The following is a 27137-nucleotide window of genomic DNA, read 5'->3' as shown; positions in this document are numbered from 1 at the left end:
CATGATTGACAGAACAAGAATATGTCTAATCTTCATTATGAAGTTTCCCTAATTCTCTCAATCATATTTGGTTTTCAGTTTACTTTATGCCAATTTAGCAAAGGTTGCAAAGCTATGCTAGTGATGAATTGAGTTTCATGGAGCTTATTCTTTAAAAAACAGACTCAGATCGGTGTAAATCTACAAACTTTTTCCTTTTGGTGACAGGCATAGCAGTCAAAATAGAGGGAAAGATCGAGTCACAGGATGAGGTAGGAAAGGCCTTATTACTTTTGGGCTGCTTGCTACAGTGACAAAGTATAACCAAAAAAAGCAAACATAGGACAGAGTGTAAATTATTTCATAATATGTATGATCTACAATTTTCAAAAACTGAGCTGAAAGGATGGAGTTATGTGGCACAGTTGACTAGGATGCTAGAATGTGGATCCACAAAATCTGATTTATGCAGCTTTCTGAGGTCTCCTTGTTAAGTACAAGTGATTGTAAGAGTATATGCAACTCCTTGTCATACGACAGCACTTCTGGGTAGCAATCAAGGAATGAGAATAAGGACATGTTTAAGCTATTCATGCAATTCAAATAATTTATTTCATTTTATCTGGTATTACATAGTATCAACCATTTAAAATTCCAGTACCAAGATGCGCAAACATGTGAAAAGTCAGGCACTGCATTATAATTGTTTATCTGAGATGAAAAATAGGTATTTAACTCTCCACACTACAGAACAGATGATAGAAAATCACTAAGAGAATTGATACAACGTAATGTTTCTAAAATTTTATAGAAGAAAAACATCCAAAAGGACCCTATTTTATTTTCTAGAAAACACTAAAAAATTAAAATTTCAGATCAATAAAAATGTATTTTATGATGCTCTTATTTTCAAATCAAGGATCACAGTACCAAGTTTTATATTAGTAGGTACACACTCACCACATTTTCCTGAATCTGGCAATTTGATACCGAAATACTCACAGAAATATCTCCTGGAAATACATGTTAAAAAATATACAAAATAAGTAAGAGAGATAATAGCAAAACAAGTAAATACATGCTTATTAATCAAGCTGCAGGGCTGTTTTAAAACCATAATAATTAGACTTTTCTAGAAAAATGTCTATTAGAATGTTTCTTTCCTTTTACAGTTACAGATTTACTCTGTACTTGGCTTTGAAAAATAATAATATTTTGTCAGTTTAGAGTTAGGCGTTGTAAAGACTTGGGTTCAAATACTGGTGCGCCATTTCGTAACTCTGGTACAAGCTGAGACAACTTAATGTCTCTAGGGCCTGATTCCCTCACCTGTAAAACAGGCTAATCATTAACATCCACCTATTGGGGTTATTTTAGGCATTAAAATAGAGACCTCACATAAAATGCTTAGCACCCAACTAGGCATATATATTCTATTAATACGTACATTGGTTGTAGAGATCAATTAAAAAGTTGTGATAGATCATCAGATAACACACTGTGATGTGAAAACAGAGGGCTTTTTGCCATAGGCTTCATTATTAATAGCCATTATAAGATTTTAAGTTGCATTTTAAATAGATACTCCTCTAAAATATCTTTTACAAATTCATCCTCAATACTTGATCCTGTTTGCATTTTGGTAAAATTTATCTCATTCTACAATGAACAGAGATTTCTTCCTGGGATAAAATGATCAAGAGTTTCCAGGTACTTTGCACACTAAGCATCGTGCCCGGAATAGCATATTAGGTGGTTCTGAGGACACATGTTAACTCACATTTGCAAATGGCATGACTGGCATTCCAGGTCAAGCTCAAGCTGACTAGACTACTTCTTATTTTTATGACCAACAGCTCTAGGTTTCTGCCATTGCCTAATATATTGGGTTGACATGCATTTATTCAAAATTTTAATGTAAAATGAAAAATAAAATAGGATCATTTAATGAATGAAATATCTTAGTATGTGTAGCAGCAGCTTTTATTTGGAGACCCTATGTTTGCCAATAAAACAAATCATCCCCAAAGAGTCTCTCTTCACCTGTTCTAAAGATAGTCAGAAAACTAGCAGACTCACTGTGCACGTTGGTTCCTGAACCCACGGAGGAACCCTTGGGAATAACGGGCATGAGGGCATGCCGGATCGCCATCTCCCACATCCTGGCCACGTCTGCACCAATGCCGCTGGTGAGGACACTGCTACTTGGTGGTGGGCTGGAGGGATTGACCACATTTTCCCCCACATAATACACGACATTTGCTGTAGTGATCTCAAAACAGTGAGGACTGGCCCCGCTAGGGATTAAAGCTGATGGTTTTGCTGGTTCCAGAGATAAAATTTCTGATAAAGGAATTTCCTGTGGAAGAAAGAGTGTGTTAAATGCAGTTTATCAAAACCATGTAAACTTTCAAATAAAATTCATGCCAGGGACATGTGAGAAATGGCATTACAATCAGCCATCAAATGGTTTCATAAGACACAGAATATTACTAAGAAAAATACAAAAATACCTTTAGTAGGGGAAAACTTATCATCTCCTTTCTACAGAAAAATTCAACTGACTTTTTTACTATGTTCATGTGGTAAGAATAAGTATGAATAAGAATAATAATTTTGAACCTGCATCAAAATCTAAGACTTAGAATGTAAATGATAATTTTTATAATGGTGAGGTAAAATCACGACCCTTTTGAAATGCATTTGGGTATGCGCAGCTGTTTTTAAATTTCAACTATTCTTTAAGGCACTGAAAATGAATCATACAATTTGATTTGATAGATGTTAATATAATAATAAAGCCACATGAATAGTTTTAATGAGAAAAACCACAGAGAGTGGTTTTAAAAGTAGTTGCTTTTTGTTTGTTTGTTTTGTTTTGTTTTGTTTTTAACTTACATCTGCTTAGTTTTTTATTGAGTTAAGTATAAAAGCCCAGTTAATCAACTCATTAAATTGACGGTCAAGGCAGGACACTTGAACTACATTAACAGGATTTAAAAAGTGCTTGGTCTTTTAGTAGCTCTCGCATAATCCCACACGCGCACACACACATACACAAATTGGTAGAGTACTCTGGATATAGGATTTCCCCTCATAATCTTATATAATGTGCTGTCCACAATCTGCAGTATTTTGAAAACTATATAAATTGGGCATGACCAAATTAGAGATGTCTGATAAACTCTTATAAAGTATTTGGGAACTTCAGCTCTAGTCCCAAAAAGATCAATTTTAAACTATAAAAGAGGAAAATTCATATAAAAATCACAACAGACTTAATAGACATCTTTGAAAAAAGAATCAAATTGCAACTCAGTTTTCTACTTTTTCAAATATGACCGAGAAAAAAAGAAGTACAAGTAGTAATGTCTGCATTTTTTAAAAAAACTATTAACCGAGTGGACTTGGGGAAGAAAAAAAAACTATACAGTATTATTGCACTCTACGAATGTGCGGAATTCCAAAATGTGCCAGCACTGAAAAACTGCCTTGCATTGAGGTTTTCCAAGAGGTACAACGAGCCTGCCAAGAAAGCATCTGGTCTGTACTAACAGCTTGCTGTCTTCAGTACAGGCCTTCATAATGTCAGTCACGCTGCTCTTGCACAAATCCCTTAATGTAAAAGAGTATTCAGTGCTGATAGGTGGGGCTATGATCGATGGTGTGGGATTGAATCCATATGCACATTGAGCTTCATTTCATTGTCAAGAATTTGAACAAGCTGTTGCATGGATGGAAGGTGACCAGATTCCAGCTTAGACCACACAGGTACATCATTCAAAGTTATCTCAAATGCACCTGTTAACATACACTGGTTCTCAATCATGTTGCTGAAGAAGAAGACCATCATGCATGCATAGACCTTATTTTCTTGGCCTCACTGCCAGATGCTAGGAGCTTGCATGCCAAACAAAGCAAAAGGATCCTTGCCAACAATTATTAAGCCTAATTAACAGGCTAGCTTGAAGACAGACAGGAAAGATGCTATGTGTCCATATATTGGTTGAGGGAGGTAATTCTCTCCTTCAATGAGGATGCCTGGGTACCACTGGCTAACAACCCACGTGTACTCCTCAAACACCTGCCTATAACCTCAGGAAACACAAAACTTGAACTTGAGCAGCGGCCCCGTGGCATAGTGCATCTTTAATCTCTTGCCAGGCATGCCGCCCAGGTTGGCCGAGGCATCGCTCCGGACCACCGCCGACGCCGCCACCAGGAGAAGTAGCAGAAGCCGCATCTTAAAACAAGCCAGCCATTTCGGCCGCCCTCAGACTCTAAAATTAGTTGCTTTTAAGACAATATAGATACTAAAAAAATTAATCACCACATTGTCTTCCAGCAGGTATAGAGTGACTAAGAAATAATAACTTTTAAAACAAATTTTTAATTGAAAAGTTAACGAGGTCTCCTTTTTCTGTTAGATCTGTGTAAAGGGGCCATTGAGAATGATACCAACTATGCCTGAGGCTGCATTAATCTTGAAGGAGCAAGTATATACTGTCTTCAGTATGAATTTCTTTTGGAACCATGTTTTACTGGGTGATAACGTTATGTGACACCTGTATTATTTCATGTAGAGAGACAGAATGAAAATAGCTGACAAATTTTTTTCTAGAGGAAAGTGTTCCTTGTGAATATTGACAATACATGGAGAAATCATATAATGTTTCTTAACCCCCAGTGACGTACCTTAAGGCTACAGATGCAAAACAAAACAAAGTTGGATAGAACAGATTTCAGGAATTTACTTTTCGCTAATCTTCTGTGACCTTGAATTTTCTAGTTAAATCACACATCTCTGCTAAAATAGTCAGTTAAGCTTCTTCTCTCCCCCTCCCCCTCCTGCCCCACCATCACATGGGGCCAGAAGCATTCCACAGGGATATTTGAAATTCACAGATGACTAACATGGGGTCACAACCTGATTCCCCCCAAATGTGTAAACTACAGAGAAGAAAAAATATCCTTTGGAGCAAGCTCCAAAAGAGTCATGTCTGTTGGATGTACTTTGTATTTCTGATACTCTACATTCCCAAGAGAAAGAAAGAGGGGGTGTGAAACTTCAGTCAAGGAAAGAGGCACCCTTACCTTGTAGTACCTGCTTCCCGTGTCATTTTGAAAGAGGGTAATACATTTGCTATCCAATCTCCAATAGTGCCGTTTCCGCTGAAACAGAAGTTGGATTTAGTATCTTTTAAAAACTTAAAAAATATCCAAGATAGATAAAAATCAAAACATTTTCCCACTGGGGACATAAGATTCAATGGTGGAAAGTGCATGGGCTTTGGACCAGGAAGACTAACACTAAATTTCAAGACTCTAGAAGGTGACTACTCAGCAAATGTGTGGTGAGTTTCTGTGTCTACATCCGAGAGTTATGAATAATAAAGGAGATGATGTATTAGCACCCAAGCAGTGCCTGGCACTTACTGCATGTATATTAAATAGAAAACTCCATTTTAAAATTTGTTTGATGGCTTGAAGAGCTAAAGGTGGATTTGTAGCTGTAATAAAATAAAAAGTCTTAACAGGAGATATAATATTTATATATTCTTATTATTTTAGAACATAAGGCATGACATGTTGATCCAGCCAGGTATTCTGGCTTCCATTAGAGATGGAAGAGCTCTGACTGTTACAGCAGAACTAAAGAATGTTCTGTAGGATGGCAAGGTTCACTCCATGGCATCAACTTAACAACATCAGGAGAGTGCATCAGTAACTCGATCCTCTCTTAAGCTCACTGCAGATCTAAACTTCTATGATTTGGTGATCAGGTCCTTGTGTGTCTGTATGTGTGTATGTGTTTCTTCTTTTTAGACCAAAACGCCCTAATACTATTCTTGGTCTCTTCCACAACCTATCTTAGACCAGTCAAATACACTAAATATGCTTCACATATTTTATCATGTCTAGGAAGGACGGGATGGTATTCAGTTGAGTCCTACAGTAAGTCATGTAAACCTCTCTCCAGAAGAGAAGGTTGAGATTATAGCTAGAGCGATTAGTTTATAGACGTCCATTTATCTAAAGAAATGATAGGAATCCTATAGCTAGGGGGTGATGAGGAAAACACTACCAATAGCTGAGAAAGAAGCTTAGCACTAAATGTCAATTAGCTTAACTGAAACATACACCAAATTTTTTTCTCTCTAACACACATGCACAAACTCATTCATCAACTATTAGGAAAATAAGAAGTAATGAACTACTCAGACTATATGAAAAAATTAAAATGTGTTGTCTTTTATCTAATAAAATATAGGATTCCTGTATTTCTGAATAGGTCAGTTTTTAAGTGAACACCTAAGGATTTAAGAAGTATATAATAGTTATCATTGTTTCTTCTCTCCCTAAAATGCAGTGCTTTAAAAAAAAAACCTGAATCACAGAGGAGTGTTCTGAAAGCAAGCCTGTAAAATGGCAGGCAAGACATTCAAGCTGTTGGGAAATCATCTCAAGGAATGGAGGGAAATGAGTTTGTTTCCCTGAGATTGCTGTCTACACTTTTTTCTAACTCAGTTGTTTGCTCAACTACTTGGGACACTCAGAGACTGTGAACGTACTGCCCTAGTCCGGTGCCCTGCCTGCACTGAGGTTTGCTCCTGGTAACCCAGACATCCCACAGTCTTGACAGGGCATCAGCAGTTCCTCTAATTAAAGCTCGCAAGACAAGAGAAAATTTCTTGCTGTGGATCTTACCAGCGTGTCCTTGCTGGTGTGGTGGACCATCCATCCTTCTTTCATCACCGTGCTGCTTTTCCTCTTCGTGTGTTTGACAGACTGCACTACTCTCATGAGTGGGATATTGTTGCTCGTTGATGGACTTGAAAAGTCAAAATATTTTAGGAAAGAAATGTTTTTAGATACAGATCTTCTTTTCCTGCATACAACCTTATTTCAGCTATTTCAAAGTGAAAGTCAAAAAAAAAATTTTCATATCCCATTTTTGGTGAACGGTACTGCCAGAGTACCATAGTTCAGAATCTGGATTACTCTGAAGAGGGATAGGCGCTTTATAGGTACACCTTAACAATCTCGAGGGAGGATAATAAGCACCTCGGTTTTCAGGTTGAACTGCATGGGGCTCGGTTTTGGGGTTGAACATTGGGTAGATTACAGTCTTAGTGTACTGAGGCCACAGTATTCAGAATCACACATGAACGCTTATTTGCTTGCTACATATTACAGCCATAATATTAATCATTTAGAGATAATATCAGTTACTGTGAATTTCAGTCTCTCTCTGGACAATTTCACAAAAATTAGAACCTGCTGTTGAAACTGTCTTTTAAACAACTATTGCTCATGGAATTATGCCCGTCCTTCGTCTCTTTCTTTCTCTGTCTTTTCTGTCTCTGTCTTCCTCTCTCCTTCACTGCCTCCAACCACAGGCCCACCTGCCCACACCAATCTTTTGATACTAAAGAAATGTACACCTTTGAAAGACAGTGGGGTCATAAGACTAATATTTTCCAGTATTTTAAAAATATTTCTCATGCTATTGAATGGAATAAAATCCAATTATTTTATTGCTCTCCCCTCATGAACAATTTCAGTCAATGAATATGGCATTTGTAAAATGGACACAAAAGTTTGAATACACTTTATAACGTAAATCAGAGGTTTGGAAACTATTTTTGTAAAGAGCCAGGTAATACATATTTCAGGCTTTGCAGAATACTTTGTCATTGTGGTGCAAAAGCAGCCATAGCCACAGCTATGAACGGGCCTGGCTATGTTCCAATAAAACTTTATCACAAAACAGGCAGCAGCCTGATTCGGCCATAGTGTGCTGACCACTAATATAAAAAATGGGGATGATCTACAGAATAAAAAGTACAGATAATTAGATGACAAATATGAAACTCCACACACTTCTGAAATAACATCAAGAACAGTAAGGTCCAGACGTATGTGATATTTGTAATAGGGGCCAGCTATAAAAATAGATGTTGTCCGCTGAGGTTGATCCCTGATCTCTGTATGTGCACACAATGAGCTTTTTTTTTTTTTAACGTCTTTATTGAAGTATAATTGCTTTACAATGGTGTGTTAGTTTCTGCTTTATAACAAAGTGAATCAGCTATACATATATCCCCTTATCTCCTCGCTCTTGCGTCTCCCTCCCACCCTCCCTATCCCACCCCTCTAGGTGGTCACAAAGCACCGAGCTGATCTCCCTGTGCTATGCGACTGCTTCCCACTAGCTATCTATTTTACATTTGGTAGTGTATATATGTCCATGCCACTCTCTCACTTCGTCCCAGCTTACCCTTACACAATGAGCTTTGAATAAATATTAACTTAGTAGTAAATTTGTCATTTGCACATATGTGTAACCCTCACATGCAAAAGAAAATGGGTCAAAGGATGAGGTAATACCAGGAAAGGATGCAAACTACATTTCTCCAAGGGAATCCCGACCTCCTAATTCCAAAGTTAGGAGTCTCCTCCACAGTACACAGCTCATTTATAAACAAATTATAGACATACCTCGGAGATATTGCAGGTTTGGTTCCAGACCACAGAGGTAAAGCAAATATGGCAATAAAGCGAGTCACATGAATTTTTTGGCTTCCCAGTGTATATATGTTATGTTTATACTATACTGTGGTCTATTAAGTGTGCAATAGCATTACGTTTAAAAAAACCAATGTATGTACCTTAGTTAAAAATTAGTTTATTGCTTTAAAAAATGCTAACCATCACCTCAGCCTTCAGGGGAGATATAATTTTTTTGCTGGTGGAGAGTCTTGCCTTGCTGTTGACGGCTGTGGACTGATGCGGATGGTGTTTGCTGGAGGCTGGTATGACTGTGGCAATTTCTTAAGATAGGACAGCAATAAAGTCTGCAGCATCGATTGACTCTTCCTTTCACGAATGATCTCCCTGTAGCACGCAATGCTGTTTTATAGCATTTTACCCACAGAACTTCTTTCAAAATTGGAGTCAATCCTCTCAAACTCTGCTACTGCTTTATCAACTAAATGTATGTAATATCCTAAATCCTCTGTTATCATTTCAACAAACTTCACAGAATCTTCACCAGGAGTAGATTCCATCTCAGGAAACCACTTCCTCTGCTCAACCCTTAAAGTTTCATCATGACATTGCAGTCACAGCTTCAGGCTCCACTTCTAATTTTAGTTCTCATGCTATTTCCACCACATCAGCAGTTACTTTCTCCACTGCAGTCTTGAACCACTCAAAGTCATCCGTGAGGTTTGGAAACAACTTCTTCCAAAATCCTGCTAATGTTGATATTTTGACCTCTTCCCATGAATCATGAATGTTCTTAATGGCATCTAGAATGGTGAATCCTTTCCATTAGGTTTTCAGTTGACTTTGCCCAGATCCATCAGAAGAACAGCCATCTATCTATGGCAGTGATAACCTTCCAAAATGTATCTCTTAAATAATAAGATGTGAAAGTTGAAATTACTCCTTGATCCATGGGCTGCAAAATGGATGTTGTGTTAGCAGGCATGAAAACAACATGAATCTCATTGTCCATCTCTGTCAGAGCTCTTGGGTGACCAGGTGCATTGTCAGTGAGCAGTAGCATTTTGAAAGGAATATTTTTTTTCTGAGAAATAAGTCTCAACAGTGGACTTAAAATATTCAGTAAACTATGTTGTAAACAGATATGCTGTCATCCGGGCTTTGTTGTTCCATCTACAGAGCATAAGTAGAGTGGATTTGGTGTAATTCTTAAGGGCCCTAAGATTTTCAGAATGGTAAATGAGCATTGGTTTCAACTTAAAAGTTACCAGCTGTAGAGTCAACCTGTCCTTTGAAGCTCTGAAGCCAGGCATCGTCTTCTCTCTAGCTGTGGAAGTCCTAGATGGCACTGTCTTCCAATATAAGGCTGTTTCATCTACATTGCAAATGTGATGTTTAGTGTAGCCATCCTCATTTATTATCTTAGCTAGATCTTTTGGTAACCTGCTGAAGCTTCTATATCTATAATGCTCCCCCCCCCCCTTGTACTTTTATGCTATGGAGATGGCTTATTTCCTTAAACACCTTGTGAATCAATCTCTACTAGCTTCAAACTTTTCTCCTGCAGCTTCCTCACCTTTCTCAGCTTTCACAGAATTGAAAAGAGTTAGGATTTTGGTCTGGATTAGGCTTTGCCTTAAGGGAATGTTGTGGCTTGTTTGACCTTCTATCAAGACCACTGAAACTTTTTCCTTCAGGAATAATGTTGTCTTGCTTTCTTATTATTCACATGTTTACTGAAGTAGCACTTTTAATTCTATGAAGAACTTTTACTTTGCATTGACAACTTGGCTGTTTAGCTCAAGAGGCCTAGCTTTTGGCCCATCTCAGCTTTCGACATGCTTTCCTCACTAATCTTAGTTATTGCCAACTTTTTATTTAAAGTGAGAGACGTGTGACTCTTCCTTTCACTTGAACACTGAGAGGCCATTGCAGGGTTATTAACTGGCCTAATTTCAATATTGTTGTATCTCAGGGAATAGGGAGGCCTGAGGAAGTGGAGAGAGGCTGGAGAACGGCTGGTTGGTGGGGCAGTCAGAACACACACACCATTTATCGATTAAGTATACTGTATTATACTGGCATGGTTTGTGGTGTCCCAAAACAATTACAATAGTAACCTCGAAGACTGCTAAACACAGATTACCCTAACTAATATAATAATAAGGAAAAAGTTTGAAATCTTGTAAGAATTACCAAAACGTGGCACAGAGACACAAAGTGAGCAAACGCTGTGGAAAAAATGGCACTGATAGACGTGCACTACACTAGGTTGCCACAAACCTTCAACTTGTAAAAAAAACGTAATACCTGTGAAGTGCATTAAAGCAATAAAACGAGGTATGCCTGTGAATGCACACTTTAAGTTTCTTCTATAACAGATTAAAATATCAAAGAGCTTTAAAAAGTACATACCACTTGGGGCTCCCCTGTTTGACCAAGGCTGGGGTTGCAGCCCTCACCTGATGGTTCTGTTGGAGTCCTCGTGGTCTGGGTCTGGATCCTGCATCTCCCCACTGTCGTTCTGGCACTCCGCCATGACCATCTCAGCATCTTGGACCATTGCCTCTTCCATGTCATCCATGAGCCCACTGTTTCTTTCACTGTCATTGTCATCGCTCCCTTCTTCCATGACTACATCAGACTCTGCCCCAGGGCTAAGCAAATCTAAAAAATTGTTTGGCGCCCATGAAGATAAGCCTGGAATCCTGGAGCCAGGACTTAAGAGAAAGTTAGGCAATCCTAAAGCAAATCAATTGGAAGCCTAAAAATATAATTATGTGAATTTTTCTTTTCTTTCACTTTCCTTTTAAATTTTAGTTCATAATCACCTGAATGTATGAGAGGATGAATATATAATTTTACGAGCAGATGCTCGTTTTTTTGTGCCCCTAAGCCTAAAAGCATGAAAAGTCATGGGAAGCCTTGGAAGGAAGCCAAGGGTGAGACAGAAACAAAGTGCTAGGAAGCAAAGAGATACCAGGCACCAGTGAAGAGGATACGAATCTTATTTCAGTAGTACAGCCCTGGTGGGAAAAAGAAATACATTGGAGGATGTGGGAAACTTTGATATGCAGGAACACTCAAGGTCACTGATTCTTGATATTCCAGTAACTTTTAAAATCATGGATTCTAATATATGGTCACATAAGCCTAAGATATTTGATATTCAAAGTAATACTGAATCCTGTCATTATATAGCTGATGGTAATGTAGTAAATTATAATTACTTACTAAGGCAAAGTACTTACTTTAAAGTTAGAAAACAGATTGATCAGAGACCCTAGCCTGCCAAGCTTGGAAAATGCATAATTTTCCAGATTTTTCTGGCTGTATGGAAAAATGCAATTGCAAATTAATCAACATAACATAAACTACACTGTTTCCCTTTGGTTCTAGTTATCAAGTACACATTGACATTTCCTGGGCCTGAACAAAATCAATACCATATGCCACAGAAAGTGGGAAGATTGCCAAGCTTTTGATTTTGGCAGCTAATTCATGCATCTTGAAGCCAGAAACTACTATGGGAATGTTTTCCTAGAGAGCTTTCTCTTCTTCTTCTAGAGAAGAAAGTTGGAGAACATACATAATCACTTGTTCTTCAGGATTTTAGCAACAGAAATACTCAACCTGTTTCTCCGGTCTTTTATCACCAGTTTTCTTCCCAGAGGAATCAGCAAACTGATAACAGACTGAAAGTATAACACAGTCTACTATCTATGGAAAAAGTCAGCCTGGGACACTAAGTCAAATGCTTTGGTCAGAATCCATCAGGAATTCTACCAGGGAAGAAAATGAGAGCTGTTCCTTTAGGACATAGCGTTTTTCTTAGAATTCCTTCAATCTTAATTTGTACAATTAAGGTTTTCCCAAAGGAATATTCCCCAATATAGAGAAGGATATGTAGTTTTTAATTGTCTAAATTCAAGTTCCTTTTATTATTATTAAAGATGCAGGTTAACAAGCACGTACATAATGGGAATAGTAAGCGGGTGGAGGAAGAAAGTTGTAACTATTTCCTGGTAGGTCAATTTCTGTGATTCTTCCCTTCCTTGACAGACAGGGAAGAAAAGTTAACTTCTGTCTCAATGCTGGGAATGAAAAGGATGGAGGACGAGACTGACAGCTATAACTGGGAGGCATTCTAACAATTTCTATGCTTCTGAACGAACTAGAATAGGTGTAGAAAAATAAGAGAGCTGGGGAAGAAATCCTGGATATCCAAGTTTTCAGTACTAGCTGGTTCACCACGTAAAAATCAAGAAAATCTCTGGTCTTTATCACAATGCAATGATGGGTGCTTTTTTACAGTAAAGTAGGACAGAGGCCGTAATTTACTTTGGTCTGGGTCACGAGTATCTGAATGGAAAAAAATTAAAAGTAAAAAAATCTCGCTAAGTCCTAACTGACACATGCCTTAAGAGGGAAAAGAAGCATAGACGTGACAGCTGACCTTCTACCTACCTCCGTTAATGGTCACTTCGCCAAGGCAGTTGTTGGGTACTTTTGGTGCACAACGTTTATGACAGTTGAATCTGCAATCTAATCACAATCATTTTAAAAGAAAACAAATCAAAACCAAGCATGCATCAGAAAGAGAAGGTGTGGGAAAAAGAGTCATTTCAAATAGGTGAGGCTCAAACTTCGGCCGTTGACAAATACTTGGTGGCAAGATCGTCCTTACCTTTGCACTGCAGGCCCTGCCTGAAGAGCCCCTTGAGAAGCTTCTTGCAGTACTGGCACACAGTGGGCCGGGTGTAGGAGTGGATGACGAAAGTGTGCGGCACTTTAACTTTGGACAGCAAGATCTTGTCGAGCTGGATGGGTCGTCCAATGTATGACTGGGAATTCGACCTCTTCTCTCGACCAATGAATGACTCTGATGGTGACTTTTGCTATATGTTTGAAAAACAATAAACGACAATAAGATATAAGAGACTATCTGATTTATATATTTATATATTTTTATTTATTTTATTTTCCAACAAAAGGTCTCACATATTCATGACTGAACCAAAGCACTAGTGCAGAAATACTGACACAAAGAGAAAAATCATTTTCCCAATAAAGCACATCCAGCTGTTCAGATAGTAGTGATGTTCTCAGAGTGATATGGTAAGATGCAAGTGACCCTGACACAGCATAATATATTTGTGTATTTTTAAATTGCCTTCTATTTTACTATTGTATTTAGTGGTTTGATCCTTAAGAATGTGAGAGGAATAAACTAAAACTATGTTTCTGTTTATTAATGTAATTTATTTCCCCTTAATTTCTTTTTTGAGTTACTTTGTTTTTATAGCATGAAAAGAAGAGAATTGGAGATCAGATTATTTGAACCTGATTTCTAGGACTTTCAAATAATTTGCAGCTTTTCAATTTCATCAGTTTAATACAGAAATATAAAGTTGAAAGCAAACCAAAAAATGGTTCTTAATCCCACTCCATATATTACTTCATTGACATTTTCTGAAGTTTTATATATAAGAAATGCAAGCAGTTCAGGAAGATAAAAAATGAAAAGTAAATTCCCCCAATCTGTCCAATCTAGTACTTCATCTGAACAAGGTCTACAGCTTCTTTGGATTCCCTCCAAGAAAAAAATGAATATAATTAAAAATTACTCCTCAACCATGAAAGTAAAGGGTTAAAATTATACTATCATTTATATAGTTGAAAAACATAGTGACTACTGGATTATATGACACACAAATATTAATATTTCAGTTACAATTATATCTCTGTGCACTCTTGTCTCTCATTTTGTAATTAATCAGCCCAGTACATAGATTAAAAAAAAATAAATGAAGTGAAGTAAGTCATAAAGAGAAAAAAAAAATCGTATATTAATGCATATATGTGAAATCTGAAAAAGTTGGTATAGACGATCTTATTTACAAAGCAGAAACAGAGACACAGACACAGAGAACAAACATATGGATACCAAGGGGGAAACGGGAGATGGGATGAATGGGGAGATTGGGATTGACATATATACACTATTGTATATAGTATCATATATACACTATTGATACTATGTATAAAATAGATAACTAATGAGAACCTACTGTATAGCTCAGGGAACTCTACTCAATGCTCTGTGATGACCTAAACGAGAAGGAAATCAAAAAAACAGGGGACATATGTATACGTATAGCTGAGTCACTTTGCTGTACAGTAGAAACTAACACAATATTGTAAGGCAACTATATTCCAACAAAAATTTTTTAAAAAATAAAATAAAATAAATTTAACTGTGTTTCCAATGTTTTTGAACAATTTCATGGTATCTCTTGATATCATGGAAATGTACTTGGGAATCATCAGGAAAAATAATCATTGGAATAAAAGAACTGAATTACTTTTTAATAGTTATTATAATTATATATCTCATTTATTAAGCTCTTAACTTAGTATTAACTCTTAATAATCACTGTGTTAGGCACCTTACAAGACAGGCCTTGTTATCTATAGTTGAGGCATCTAAGCTCATAAAGTTTAAATATACTCTTTTGGGTCAAATGCTAGTAAACAGTGGAGCCAAAACATGAACCTACACTTGTCTGCTTCTAGAGCCCTTGTATTATCCCATTACTCAGTTAATTTCTAATTTGAAATAATTACTGATGAGAAACAAATCATATTTACAGACAATTTCCATCCTTTTCAATGCCTATCTGCATCAAAAGGTAATACCATTTATTACCAAATGGGAAATTTTTGATTTGCAGATTCACCAGCAGCAATAAAAAGAAATTTGAGATGAGGTTCTACTTAGGGATATTATGTCTACAGTTACATTTATAATTTCAATTCCGTAAAATAAAACTACCAAGCATAATTATTCTGGAAGGGCTCAACTCTTGAAGAGAGATCTGGGGCACTTTCAAAGATGAGCCAAAGGTTTGCCAAACCAGAATCATAAATATATTGAATAAATATCTTCAATGGAATTGAATTTTACTGGAAAATAATTAAATTTGTAGGGTTAGGTCCCTGCTTTAACCATATCCAATGGGCCAGTTTTAAGCATACACTAAAATGAAAAGTGATATTTTTCCGTAGTTGGAAAGTTTCAACACTCAGAATAAAAGCTGACGTGATGTCACACTTTCTTAGCAGACTTAAAATGTTCTCAGATTTGGAAAATCATATGAAAAGTTGACCAAATCACCTTTCAGCTATTTTCCTTAATTTAAGAGACCTAATTCTTGGCTGTGTTAACAAAGCCAGTTTGATGCAGGACTACTCAGTATACCATGGGGCAAATTCACTTAGAAGAGCAAGAAGCAATCTGATAAAACTGAATGTTTTCTTTTCATCCAACATGGTAACATTCACATAAACACTGTCATAAACTACAAGAACCAGAATTATTCTTGAGAAGTCATTTCATTTATTACCTTCAAGGCAAGATTACATAAGGAATTTTAAAACATTACATGAGTTTAGGGAAAAGAAGTTGGCTGTTACTTTGTGGCCCAGAGTCCGTACTACACATGTATTCAGGCAATGATGAGATTCACACAGCCACATGTGTCCTTGGCACAGAATAACAACTCACAAACTGCATAATTTATAGGGTCAAAAATTAAGACTTTAATAGCATTTAAGATACAATAGCAACTTAAGATTTTCACAGCATTAATAAAGTGTCCTCTTATCATTTATGACATTTTAAAATTAAAATCAACTAGTAACACAACCAGAAATACTTATCATTCCCCTTTCTTATGGTTCCAAATATAATCAATCATTTTCAATGTGACCTCTATTTCTAAATGAAAAAGGAAAGTTTTACAATCTTGAGACGGGTACATGCATGTGGGAACTGATTTATTGCTGGAAGGAGACTGAGTTAAACACATTGGGAAAGGGAAGTTTTGTCTGCAGAACTGTATTCTATGTTTCAGGAGTTTACACATATACATTTGCACGTGCTTTTCCCTGTCACGAAGCAAATCTAAGAGCTAAGACAAAAAGAGAAGACTGGGTCATTATCTGATGACTTTGTAAATGCTTATTGAGATATTTATCCATTCTTCAAAGTGTGAAAAAAACCTTTTATTGATATATAACAGATTGTAAAACAAACAGAAAAATAAGATCCTATGAAACAAGGCCATTGACCTGTAATATAAATTTATATTTATAATATCTATCTATATATCACTGTTTATATAAATGTTTAAAAACCATCATTTCTGGAATCCTGCCAATTATTCCTTCCAATAATATGAAAGCAAACTAAATGCTTCTAAGGATTTTCAGAATCAGTGATAGATTTTGATTAATAATTCATATTCTGTTACTATTTTAATAAAGTTACTAGTTGTAATTTCAATTTTTATGTGCAGTTTTATTTGAAGGTATATACACCAGAAATCCATAATTACAGTATTTTCGTTTGATGCATCAAGCTACAGAGTAGGCAAAAATTCAGAAATTAGTAATTTTAAGTGAAACAGGGGATGGTTTAAGAAATCTCATTGATCTAAATCCAACTAGCTTGGACTTTAAGATAACTTCAATATGAAAGTAGACTTAGCAATTCAAAGGGTAATGTTGACTTAAATAACAGCTTTTATGGATGTTATGCATTATTATGCAAAGTAAAGAGATATGGTATCATTGTATTTCTTCATTAACTTCATTTTATTTTTTATTTATTTGTATATTTTTATACTTAATTATAATGTGTATAGAACTTTACAGTTTTAAATAAAATCTTTCTTTAATTCTGGTAAAGAGAAAACTCTCTCTCTCCCATCAACACTAGTTTTACTAGGTTAACTAAATGGTGTTTAAATTCATTTCCACTGTTACTTGCTGCTCCAGTTTGGCACTGTGTGTTTGGTGAACCTGGGCAATCTGCAGAATGAGGGTTTTGTTTTTTTTTTAAGGGAACAGGGAGGAAAGTTGAAATGTTTTGGAAAGGGAACAGCAACATTTTGTTTCATTCTGCTTCATTATTATGTGCAGAGCAAAAACTGGCTCAAAACTCGGAACAGATATAAAATTCTCTTCTCTATAATTATGGTAGGCACTTGCAGGAGGACACGCTTCTAAAAATTTACATTTTTACATTAGCCATTGGTCCTATGAATTGTTCTTTTCCTGAGTGGAGGAGTTTGGATCACATTACAGGTGTGGAACTTCTGTGAGAACTGACATCACTGTACAATATGGTATTGGGATGGATTGATGTAAATGATCGGATTTGGCAAATTATAGATGATGAAAAATATGAAGATCTCTTGTTCTCATCGTAAGAGGTATCACATCATAGATAAGAGAGAATATGAGAACAAAAAAATGATGAAAGCTGAATTTAAAGGCGGGATTAGATATTAAATAAAGATTCTACACATTAAATATTTTTTAAAAGACTGTGGTTTCCTGAAGTGTCTGTAACATCCTCATGCTAAACAATATTTCATTTGAAATGACTGCCAAAGTTAAAACTATGTGCACTGAACACCTACTTACAGAGGCAATGCATCTTGCTTTTCTAGAGACTGAATTTGTTCTTTAACCTGGTATATTAAATTGATGACTCAGCAAGTTTGGAACCATCCCAGGAAATGACTGGTTAGATTAGATTATGGAAACTCCAACTGCCAGCACATCTTTAAACATTCAACAGGACTCTGAAACAATTTCCCAACAAGGTATATTCCACTTCACAGTTCAAAATGAATTCTCTTTATTAGTTAAGCTAGAAAACAGAGGGGAAAAATTGCCCTTACTTGTGGTTTCTTGTTGTCATTTATGGAAAAATCGAACATAAGACTTCCTGAGAGATGAAAGTCACTGTATAAAAAACAAGATTCAGGGGCTTCCCTGGTAGCGCAGTGGTTGAGAATCTGCCTGCCAATGCAGGGGACACGGGTTCGAGCCCTGGTCTGGGAAGATCCCACATGCCGCGGAGCAACTGGGCCCGTGAGCCACAGCTACTGAGCCTGCGCGTCTGGAGCCTGTGCTCCGCAACAAGAGAGGCCGCGATGGTGAGAGGCCCGCGCACCGCGATGAAGAGTGGTTCCCACCTGCCGAAACTAGAGAAAGCCCTCACACAGAAACAAAGACCCAACACAGCCAAAAAAAAAAAAATAATAATAATAAATAAATTTATAAAAAAAAACAAGATTTAAGTAAAAACTTCTCCAGTATTAAGATATTTATGTTTATTAACTAAAATCCATTTCACAGACCCATACTGGGGACTGGATTTGGGGTGACATAAACTCCCGTTGAATCAAAGAGAAATAGAAAAGTAGAGAACACTTTAGCATATGTGTTGACATCACTTTTTGGACTCCTCATTTTGGGGACTCTTTTTGGTCTTAATCATTACCCAATAAGCTCCTAAGGGAAGGACAACGTCTTAATCATGTTTGTCCTCTGTTAATGGAAAGAAGTGCCTGGTAAAGATAAGTAATAAGCATTGCTTGAACTAAACAAAAATGAATGTCTTCAAGCAATAAATGCATGCAAATAATGGATGAGACATTTCAGTAGAGATGTTCAAAATACAGACTGTTAATATAAGCTTTTAAAAAAATTTAGTATGACATGCACTGTAACACTGACACACTTGCTCTACAGGGTTTCAATTTTAAGAGAGTACAACTGACTGTTTCTGAATGTTTTCCACTGGAACTGTTCTCTGTACTTGTCTGCCTGCTCCTCATCCCTACTTGGCATCTCCAACATGAAAACAAAATCTGTCAGAACCCTTTTGCTCTGGAAAGAGGACAGGTGGCAAGCTCAAATATCAATAATACCTGTAGGCTGCTAATATTAATGGGTGTCAGGGATGCAATAGAGAATGGTGGAAACTACAGTAAATCGGAGAGGACAGGCTCAGTTGAAAAAGGGTGGCTCAAAGACTGCTAATGGCTGTGAGTATGAAAGCCCTATGTTTCCAGACCTCTTAGTTTTGCAAAAGAAGCAGCAGATCTAGTTGCTTTACGAAATAACTCTATTTCTCAACATTAGCCACTCTGAAAAAATTCTGAAACTTTGTGCCAGTCAACTGATTTGAGGAATAAATCTGGTCATGGGGAGTCTGAGACCTCTGAACTAGATAACGACATAAAACACTTTATATAACCTTTGTATGTGCCAGATTCTTTTCATAGCACTTTACATTCATCAACTCATTTAAACCTCATGACCACCAGGTTTTTTAAAGATAAGGAAACTGAATCATAGAGAGACTGCATTATTTGCCCAAGATCACACAGCCCGTAGAAGCAGAACTATGAACTCAGGTATTCTTGTTCCAGATGATAATAATGATTCCTCTCTTTTTAGTCTCTCCCGGTTCTCACATCCCCTGGTTTTATGTTAATATAAAAATAGAAAGTATTTTCTTCCCTTCATTTAAGTCATGAAGGAAAAGTTCACAGGAAACAAGAAAAATCAAGTAATAGTATGTTCTACTTGCCAAAATGCAAAGTGAAAATATTGTGAACCCCTTAACCTTGACCTACAGAAGAGACTTTCAGGCAACTTGTCTGTGCCCAGAGGATAGCATCTGAGTCGTGCATGTTTTCTAGAACATAATGATTACCATAATACACAGCCTCTATTGTATAAGTATCACTCAGTTGCCTGCCTACTTTCCTGTTCAGGTGCTGTTATGCTTAAAAGATACCAGCACAGTGATGTGAAACAGAGCCAACCAAACATTAATCTTTTATTCCAGAAGTTTTAAGATCTAGCATTTTTTGATTATCAAAGAACTGTGCAGAACAGCACCTCATAACAGTTTGCTCCTACTGCCATCAAGATGGATCTATCTAATTTAACAAGTGGTTGCTGGGACAAATCCTACCTAAAGGCTCAAGTCAGATGCTACAGGACATACAAGGACCAGTAAATAACAGTCTCTGTGCCCAATGAGTTTACTATTCAATAGAATTCTGGACACAACATAACTGTTGCCATCAACAACATGTGCTCTTCCCTTCTATAGGCATAGATGGTTCTGTCTCATTCTTCAGATTCCAGGTCATATATCACCTTCTCCAGGACGCCTTCAGATCACCTCACTTCCTGCCCACATCTCCTCCACTCTGTGTTCTCTGGCACATCATCATGTCCCCTCCAGAGCCATTACTGCAGAGCACAACTACCTTATTTACCTCTTTGTTTATTAGGTTTTTACTGTCTCCCTTCAGTAGAATATAAGTTCCATGAGAAGGGGAACTTGACAATTTTGTTCATCACTGTATCACCAACTTCGGGAATACTGCCTCACACAGAATAAGTGCCCATATGTATGAAGGTTCGAAGCAAAGATAAACCACTTCCATGATGGAGATAAAGGGGTCATTCCGAAAAGGAGTTTCCTGAAGAAGAGGCATTGGGTGTGGATCCTGAAGTGAGTCTTGCCATGCAATGACTATGTTGACTATTATTAGCAGTTAAAATTCTGTTTAGGACAACTCAGTCCTCCTAATCTTCAGACTGCCTAGAGATTTCTTTTATATGCTCTGAAACCTGTTTATCCCACTTGGAAATGATTATCTAATGCCACCCATTGTCACTGCTAGTAAAACACGGCTGTGAATGCTTAGTCTGAGTCTATTTTACGAAGCAAAAAAGAAACAATCGACTTCTGTCAACAACACTGAGATGAATATTTCACCTCAAACATGGGGAGTCCACGATTTTCCAGCACAGAGCAGTTCTTGGGCAACAGACAAGTTTGAAGACCCCTGGGAATTGAGGTTCACATAGGAACACTCATGTTGCCATGCGCTGTAATTCGCTGAGTAGAGGGTAGGGTGTTTGGCGAGTTTTAAATTGTTCAGTGCTATTCTGTTACAATTCTGATTCTACAGGCCTTGAACTACCTGCCAAGTGTGCCAGATAAATGAGTTTGGCTCCTCAGTTGGATACCCTAAATATGTAGCATAAATAAAATCTAATCAACACCTTTTCATAACAGTGAAAAGGACTGCCACAGAGCAGAAATAAAAAAAAGTGTGCCCCCTGCTTAGTGGTGATGGATGCTGTTTTACAGTGGAGAATCCATTTTTAACGTTTGCAGCAATTTGTGAAAGCTTTCATAGTAACAACATATATAATCTCTTATTAAAAATACACGGTGATCTGGATTTGCTGAGTGCTAAAGCAGTCTTGGAAGTTACATTAACTTTTATACTGCCTCACTCTTTTTAAGTAAACAGAAATGAAGGATAAAGGAACCTTACTATTTTCTTAAGCAATCCACCCTTTCCAGGGAAAGCACTAGACCCTTGGAGAACTGTTACAAATTACATGCACTGTTCTTTCAAAATGTCAGTTACTGACATCCTACAAATCTCTGGGTTCCTGGAGGAAAGGGGAGACATAATACAAGTAAGATTGCCTCTCCTTATACTTGAAGGCAATGCAACCTTAACGCCACACACTATACATTCATAAAATAAAAAAGCATTTCCGCTGAGGAAGAAAATAACTCTGCATGTCAACAAGTTGAGGGCTTCGACTGTCAGACTTGATTTCCATATAGAAAGTGAACTGGAAGGTAAGCAGATCATGTGGGAAATTCAAAAGTGATTTTAGGGACACATATTCTCATGGTATTTGACCTTGACTGAATTGACAGAGGCCTGGCCTCGGTGTTCGAGCTCACGGGAAAGCTGAATGAAATAATCTAGAAAGAGATTTTCCCATCGATTACTGCCTTGGAGCTCAGTAGTCATGATTGGTGAGGAATTTAAGGAGCAGAGACTTAAATTTGACAGGCCTGGCATGACATTAGATGGACACAGATAGCCAATTAGCAAATGCCTGTTACTGGTAACTGGGTGCGTGGGGGGTTGTTTTGCATCTTAAAGCAGAGAGCAATGCTTTGTGTCTTAAGTCATGGCAGTGGGGAGTGTTACGGAGGCCAAGGTACCTTCCCGATGTGAGTGCAGGCTCTTCAGGGAATTCACTAAAGATCCATTTGTTCCAAAGACCTGTATGTTTGTAACTGTGGAAAAGTGGTATATGATGTCCTCTTCCCCAGTGGAGTTCATGAAGGACTCTCCAGCTGTGTTCGTATTTAGAATTACACATCTGGAAGTCTATGTTCAGAACATGAAATAATAATGTACATATGACAAGCCAGACAAATTGAATGAAATCAGGCAACAGCTGATTAATAGCACATCAAAGAAGGCCTCATACTCTTAATTTTACTGATGGGCTCCTTCCCGACAAACGCACCACTGCACATATTCTTCTGACTCTCAGGAGCTGGAGAAGTGCCAGTTAAATAATTCTTGGATGTCTTTTCCTCACTGGAAGTATACACTGCCCAGGTTTGAATTTAGAGAACTAGTCTGTACAATCATCAAAAGAAATCTTGCAATATCTGGCTAACGTACTGGATGTCATGGTTCATATTTAAATGGAAAAACAACTTCTTAATTCAGATGAATCACCAGGATTCCTGGAACTCCAGAACACAAGCATAACAATTAAAGTGTCTACCTCTAGACAGACTTTTGCTACTTTGGAAAATATCCTGGAAAATATTTATTTGGCCAGAAATTTCACCATAGTTTCATTAGAAATAAATTTTTTCCCCAGTATTTGCTCATTTGAAAAGAATCTGCCTTAACTATTATAAAGTGTATCAGGATCATACCCAATTACAGATAGATAATGCAATAGTGGTATTCTCTTGTCTTTACTTATTTATTAATGAACAGAAACAGTAACTGAATGAGTCATTTTGGGGGTAGATTTTCTAGGAAAGTATGCAGCCAAGCGTTCCTTTTACTACAATGCTTGTCTTAATTAAATGTGACTCAGGAAACTTTATAAAAATAATAGTGGTTTATGGCAAAGAATTATTCAGAAAATACGCACCCTCACATAAAAAGTTAAACTGAATATTGTCCAGATTTTGTAAAAACTAAAGGATGTGAAGTGTAAACAGTCAAACATAGAGAAAGCTTTTGGAATGAGCAATTTATTTCCTAATAATATCTTACTGTAAGGCAGTCTGAATGTTAAGAATTACCAAGAAAGACTAGTTTAGAAGCATTAAATTTCACCAAAAAAAAAAAAAAAATTCTCTCTAGAGCCTCATAACTTCCAAGCTATAATAGTAAATGCTTCCTTAAAGACATTTAAAAATATTTAAAATAACTTCAGTAAAGTTCTTAAATTTAAAAAAAATTCCATAAGGCCTACCTAACTTAAAAAAATATTGTGTCATCAATTGTATCCTGTCGTTGCAAAGGACACCAGTGTCTTTAATTCTGCTTCAATGTCTACCTTGACTTCAGCTCATTTACGTCAAGAAAAGACTATTCTCTTGAATCATTTGAAAAGAATATTATGTTTAATCTGCCTACATTGATTTATTTTCAATAGTAGTCCATGTATAGTAAGATAATGAGTGAAAATGTTTTCTCTGTATTTAAATATCAGTATGGGAAAAAGGCATCAAAAACACATGTAAAACTGAAAATATACTTCCATCACAGATTAACAGATAGAGGATTACTATCATAATATATATTCAATTAAAGACCTAAATGTAAGGCCAGACACTGTAAAACTCTTAGAGGAAGACACAGGCAGAACACTCCATGACAGCAATCACAGCAAGATCCTTTTTGACCCACCTCCTAGAGAAATGGAAATAAAAACAAAAATAAACAAATGGGACCTAATGAAACTTAAAAGCTTTTGCACAGCAAAGGAAATCATAAACAGGACAAAAAGACAACCCTCAGAATGGGAGAAAATATTTGCAAATGAAGCAACTGACAAAGGATTAATCTCCAAAATATACAAGCAGCTCGTGCAGCTCAACATCAAAAAACAAACAACCCAATCCAAAAATGGGCAGAAGACCTAAATAGACATTTCTCCAAAGAAGATATACAGATTGCCAACAAACACATGAAAGGATGCTCAACATCACTAATCATTAGATAAATGCAAATCAAAACTACAATGAGGTATCACCTCACACCAGTCAGAATGGCCATCATCAAAAAATCTACAAACAATAAATGCTGGAGAGGGTGTGGAGAAAAGGGAACCCTCTTGCACTGTTGGTGGGAATGTAAATTGATACAGCCACTATGGAGAACAGTATGGAGGTTCCTTAAAAAACTAAAAATAGAACTACCATATGACCCAGCAATCCCACTACTGGGCATACACCCTGAGAAAACCATAACTCAAAAAAAATCATGTACCACAGTGTTCACTGCAGCACTATTTACAATAGCCAGGGCATAGAAGCAACCTAGGTGTCAATCGACAGATGAATGTATAAAGAAGATGTGGCACATATATACAGTGGAATATTACTCAGCCATAAAAAGAAACGAAACTGAGTTATTTGCAGTGAGATGGATGGACCTAGAGTCTGTCATACAGAGTGAAGTAAGTCAGAAAGAGAAAAACAAATACCATATGCTAATACATATATATGGAATCTAAAAAAAAAAAAAAAGTTCTGAAGAACCTAGGGGCAGGACAGGAATAAAGACACAGATGTAGAGAACGGACTTCAGGACACGGGGAGTGGGACGGGTAAGCCGGGACGAAGTGAGAGAGTGGCACGGACATATATACACTACCAAATGTAAAATAGCTAGCTAGTGGGAAGCAGCTGCATGGCACAGGGAGATCAGCTTTGTGCTTTGTGACAACCTAGAGGGATGGGATAGGGAGGGTGGGAGGGAGATGCAAGAGGGAGGAGATATGGGGATATATGTATACATATAGCTGATTCACTTTGTTATACAGCAGAAACTAACACAACATTGTAAAGCAATTATACTCCAATAAAGATGTTAAAATTTTTTTAAAGTTTAAAATATATATATATGTATTCAAAGCAATCAATAAGCAACTCAATAGAGAAAGAGACAGGCAATTCACAATAGGTGAAATACAAATGGCCAATAAATATATGAAAAGTTGTTTCTCTTCTCCAGTAAAGAAATCATATTTAGGAATAGAAATTATTTTACCTATCTATCAAATTTGTGAAAAAAGAAACCTTTCAAAATACTGATAAAATCGATTGTTGGGAAGACTATGAGGAAATGGAAACTCATACAATGCAGTCAACGAAGTCATAAATTTAAACTTTTACATCCTTTTGAAGAACTAGTTGGCAAAAAAAATGTGTATATTCTTTAGTCTACTTGGCTTCTAAGGATATAACCTACTGGATTCATTCGATAAATACTTACTGAGAAACCTACAAATACGTTTACAAATGTGCAAAAAATACAGACAAGGATGCCTATTTCCACATTGCTTAAAAAAAAGGAACCAATCTAATCAATAGGGGAGATTAAGTAAATTAATATGTATCATTGCAATGTAATACCAGAAAGCTTTTACAAAAACACATCTCTTTGTTTCCATAGTGTCCATTCCTGCAAGTCCATGAGGGCAGAGGATTGATCTACACTTGTATACTTTTGCATCCTTGAGTTACAAACCTGAAAATATTAACTCTGACTAGGACATGCTGAACATGGAGCCATGACCAGGTTTCTCAAACAATTCTGCAACTCACAAACTGTCACTAGAATATTTCTCTGAAATATTGGTCAAATTTTACGAATAATTATCTTCCAGGACATCATAAAGAAAAGAAGAAAAGTTTGTTACCTTTTCAACAAACCAGCTATAAACAACTTCAAGAACAATAGCTTATGCAGAAAATGCATCTTGTTTCCCTCAGGAGCTATCCCGTGAAGGCCTGGCTGCCTTTAAGTTGTACAACTTCCACAGAAAAGCAAACTACTCTTCAGTCCTCTTTTACACCATCTGCTCCGATTTCAGTGCAGGAGAGGGGAGTGGAAAACACTTCCCGCCCTTTTTTGGCTTTATTCCCAAAGGATAATTTGAAGGGAAAGGTACTAGTCCACATCTAAAATTATGTCTGGACGGCACTGTAAATTACAAAATTTAAATTTACAAGAATATCAAAAATTATACTGACCTAGCATTCACCCCAGACTTTTCTAAGCACATCACATTTTGAACTAGGATAATTTTTCAAGCATGGGAATTCACTGTTATTGAAGCAGATCTCTTCATTTTACATCTTATGAATCAAGATACCTTGACTTGTCAATTTTCTTTAACCCAGAACATGTTCTGGTTGTGTTTTCATTTGCTTCCTATGTTAGAGTTACCTTAACAATACCATCTTAGAATGGACACTAATAATGGTATTTGAAATTTACAGTCTCATGAAGGAAAATAACAATATGTCAACTCTCAACTCACCAGAGGTACAGAAATAAGAAAAGCGAAACATTAACGAGTCAACTGGTCAAAACAAGTTATCCCAAGAAGAGCACTGTTGTATATCCTGCTTTAATGCTTGACTTCTCCATGTTTAGGTTATTAATTGCTTAAGATAGACAAAAGGCCAATTTTGGAGGGGGTCTTACTTAAAACCTTTATGAAGGAAATGTGTGTTTTTCCATATATAATTTCTTCTTGGATTGAGACCTTAATACATACAGTAGTACCATCCTTTTTAAAAATAATTAAATAGACTGTGATAATACATCAAGGATTCAAAGCTCCTTTCTTGAAAAGTTATCGTCCTCTTCAGGCAGTCCTTGTTTTGTGCCTTACGGCGCCAA

The 27137-nt window shown here is 36.8% G+C and overlaps 1 protein-coding gene, 1 long non-coding RNA gene and 1 pseudogene across 7 annotated transcripts in view; 1 reads left to right on the top strand and 2 right to left on the bottom strand.

Moving 5' to 3' along the window:
- Positions 1–27137, top strand: part of LOC309656174 — an 822990-nt gene that overhangs the window by 111732 nt on the left and 684121 nt on the right. The gene's annotated exons all lie outside the window — the stretch shown is intronic.
- Positions 1–27137, bottom strand: part of PRKD1 (protein kinase D1) — a 466527-nt gene that overhangs the window by 43572 nt on the left and 395818 nt on the right. For all 5 annotated transcript variants that reach the window (XM_082452100.1, XM_082452099.1, XM_082452098.1 and 2 more), the window contains 7 exons: positions 13178–13388; positions 12958–13035; positions 10953–11157; positions 6688–6811; positions 5074–5151; positions 2059–2338; positions 940–992 (listed from right to left, as the gene is read on the bottom strand). In XM_082452100.1, the coding sequence (XP_082308226.1) occupies positions 940–992; positions 2059–2338; positions 5074–5151; positions 6688–6811; positions 10953–11157; positions 12958–13035; positions 13178–13388 (1029 nt within the window). The remainder of the gene's footprint in view (positions 1–939; positions 993–2058; positions 2339–5073; positions 5152–6687; positions 6812–10952; positions 11158–12957; positions 13036–13177; positions 13389–27137) is intronic.
- Positions 2345–5032, bottom strand: LOC309656098 (thioredoxin reductase-like selenoprotein T pseudogene; annotated as a pseudogene). The gene has a single exon. The product of its transcript is annotated as a thioredoxin reductase-like selenoprotein T pseudogene (transcript).

Source organism: Balaenoptera physalus, assembly GCF_965194825.1.
Source record: "Balaenoptera physalus genome assembly, chromosome: 2".
Taxonomy (NCBI): domain Eukaryota; kingdom Metazoa; phylum Chordata; class Mammalia; order Artiodactyla; family Balaenopteridae; genus Balaenoptera; species Balaenoptera physalus.
This window is presented reverse-complemented; position numbering and strand designations above follow the sequence as displayed.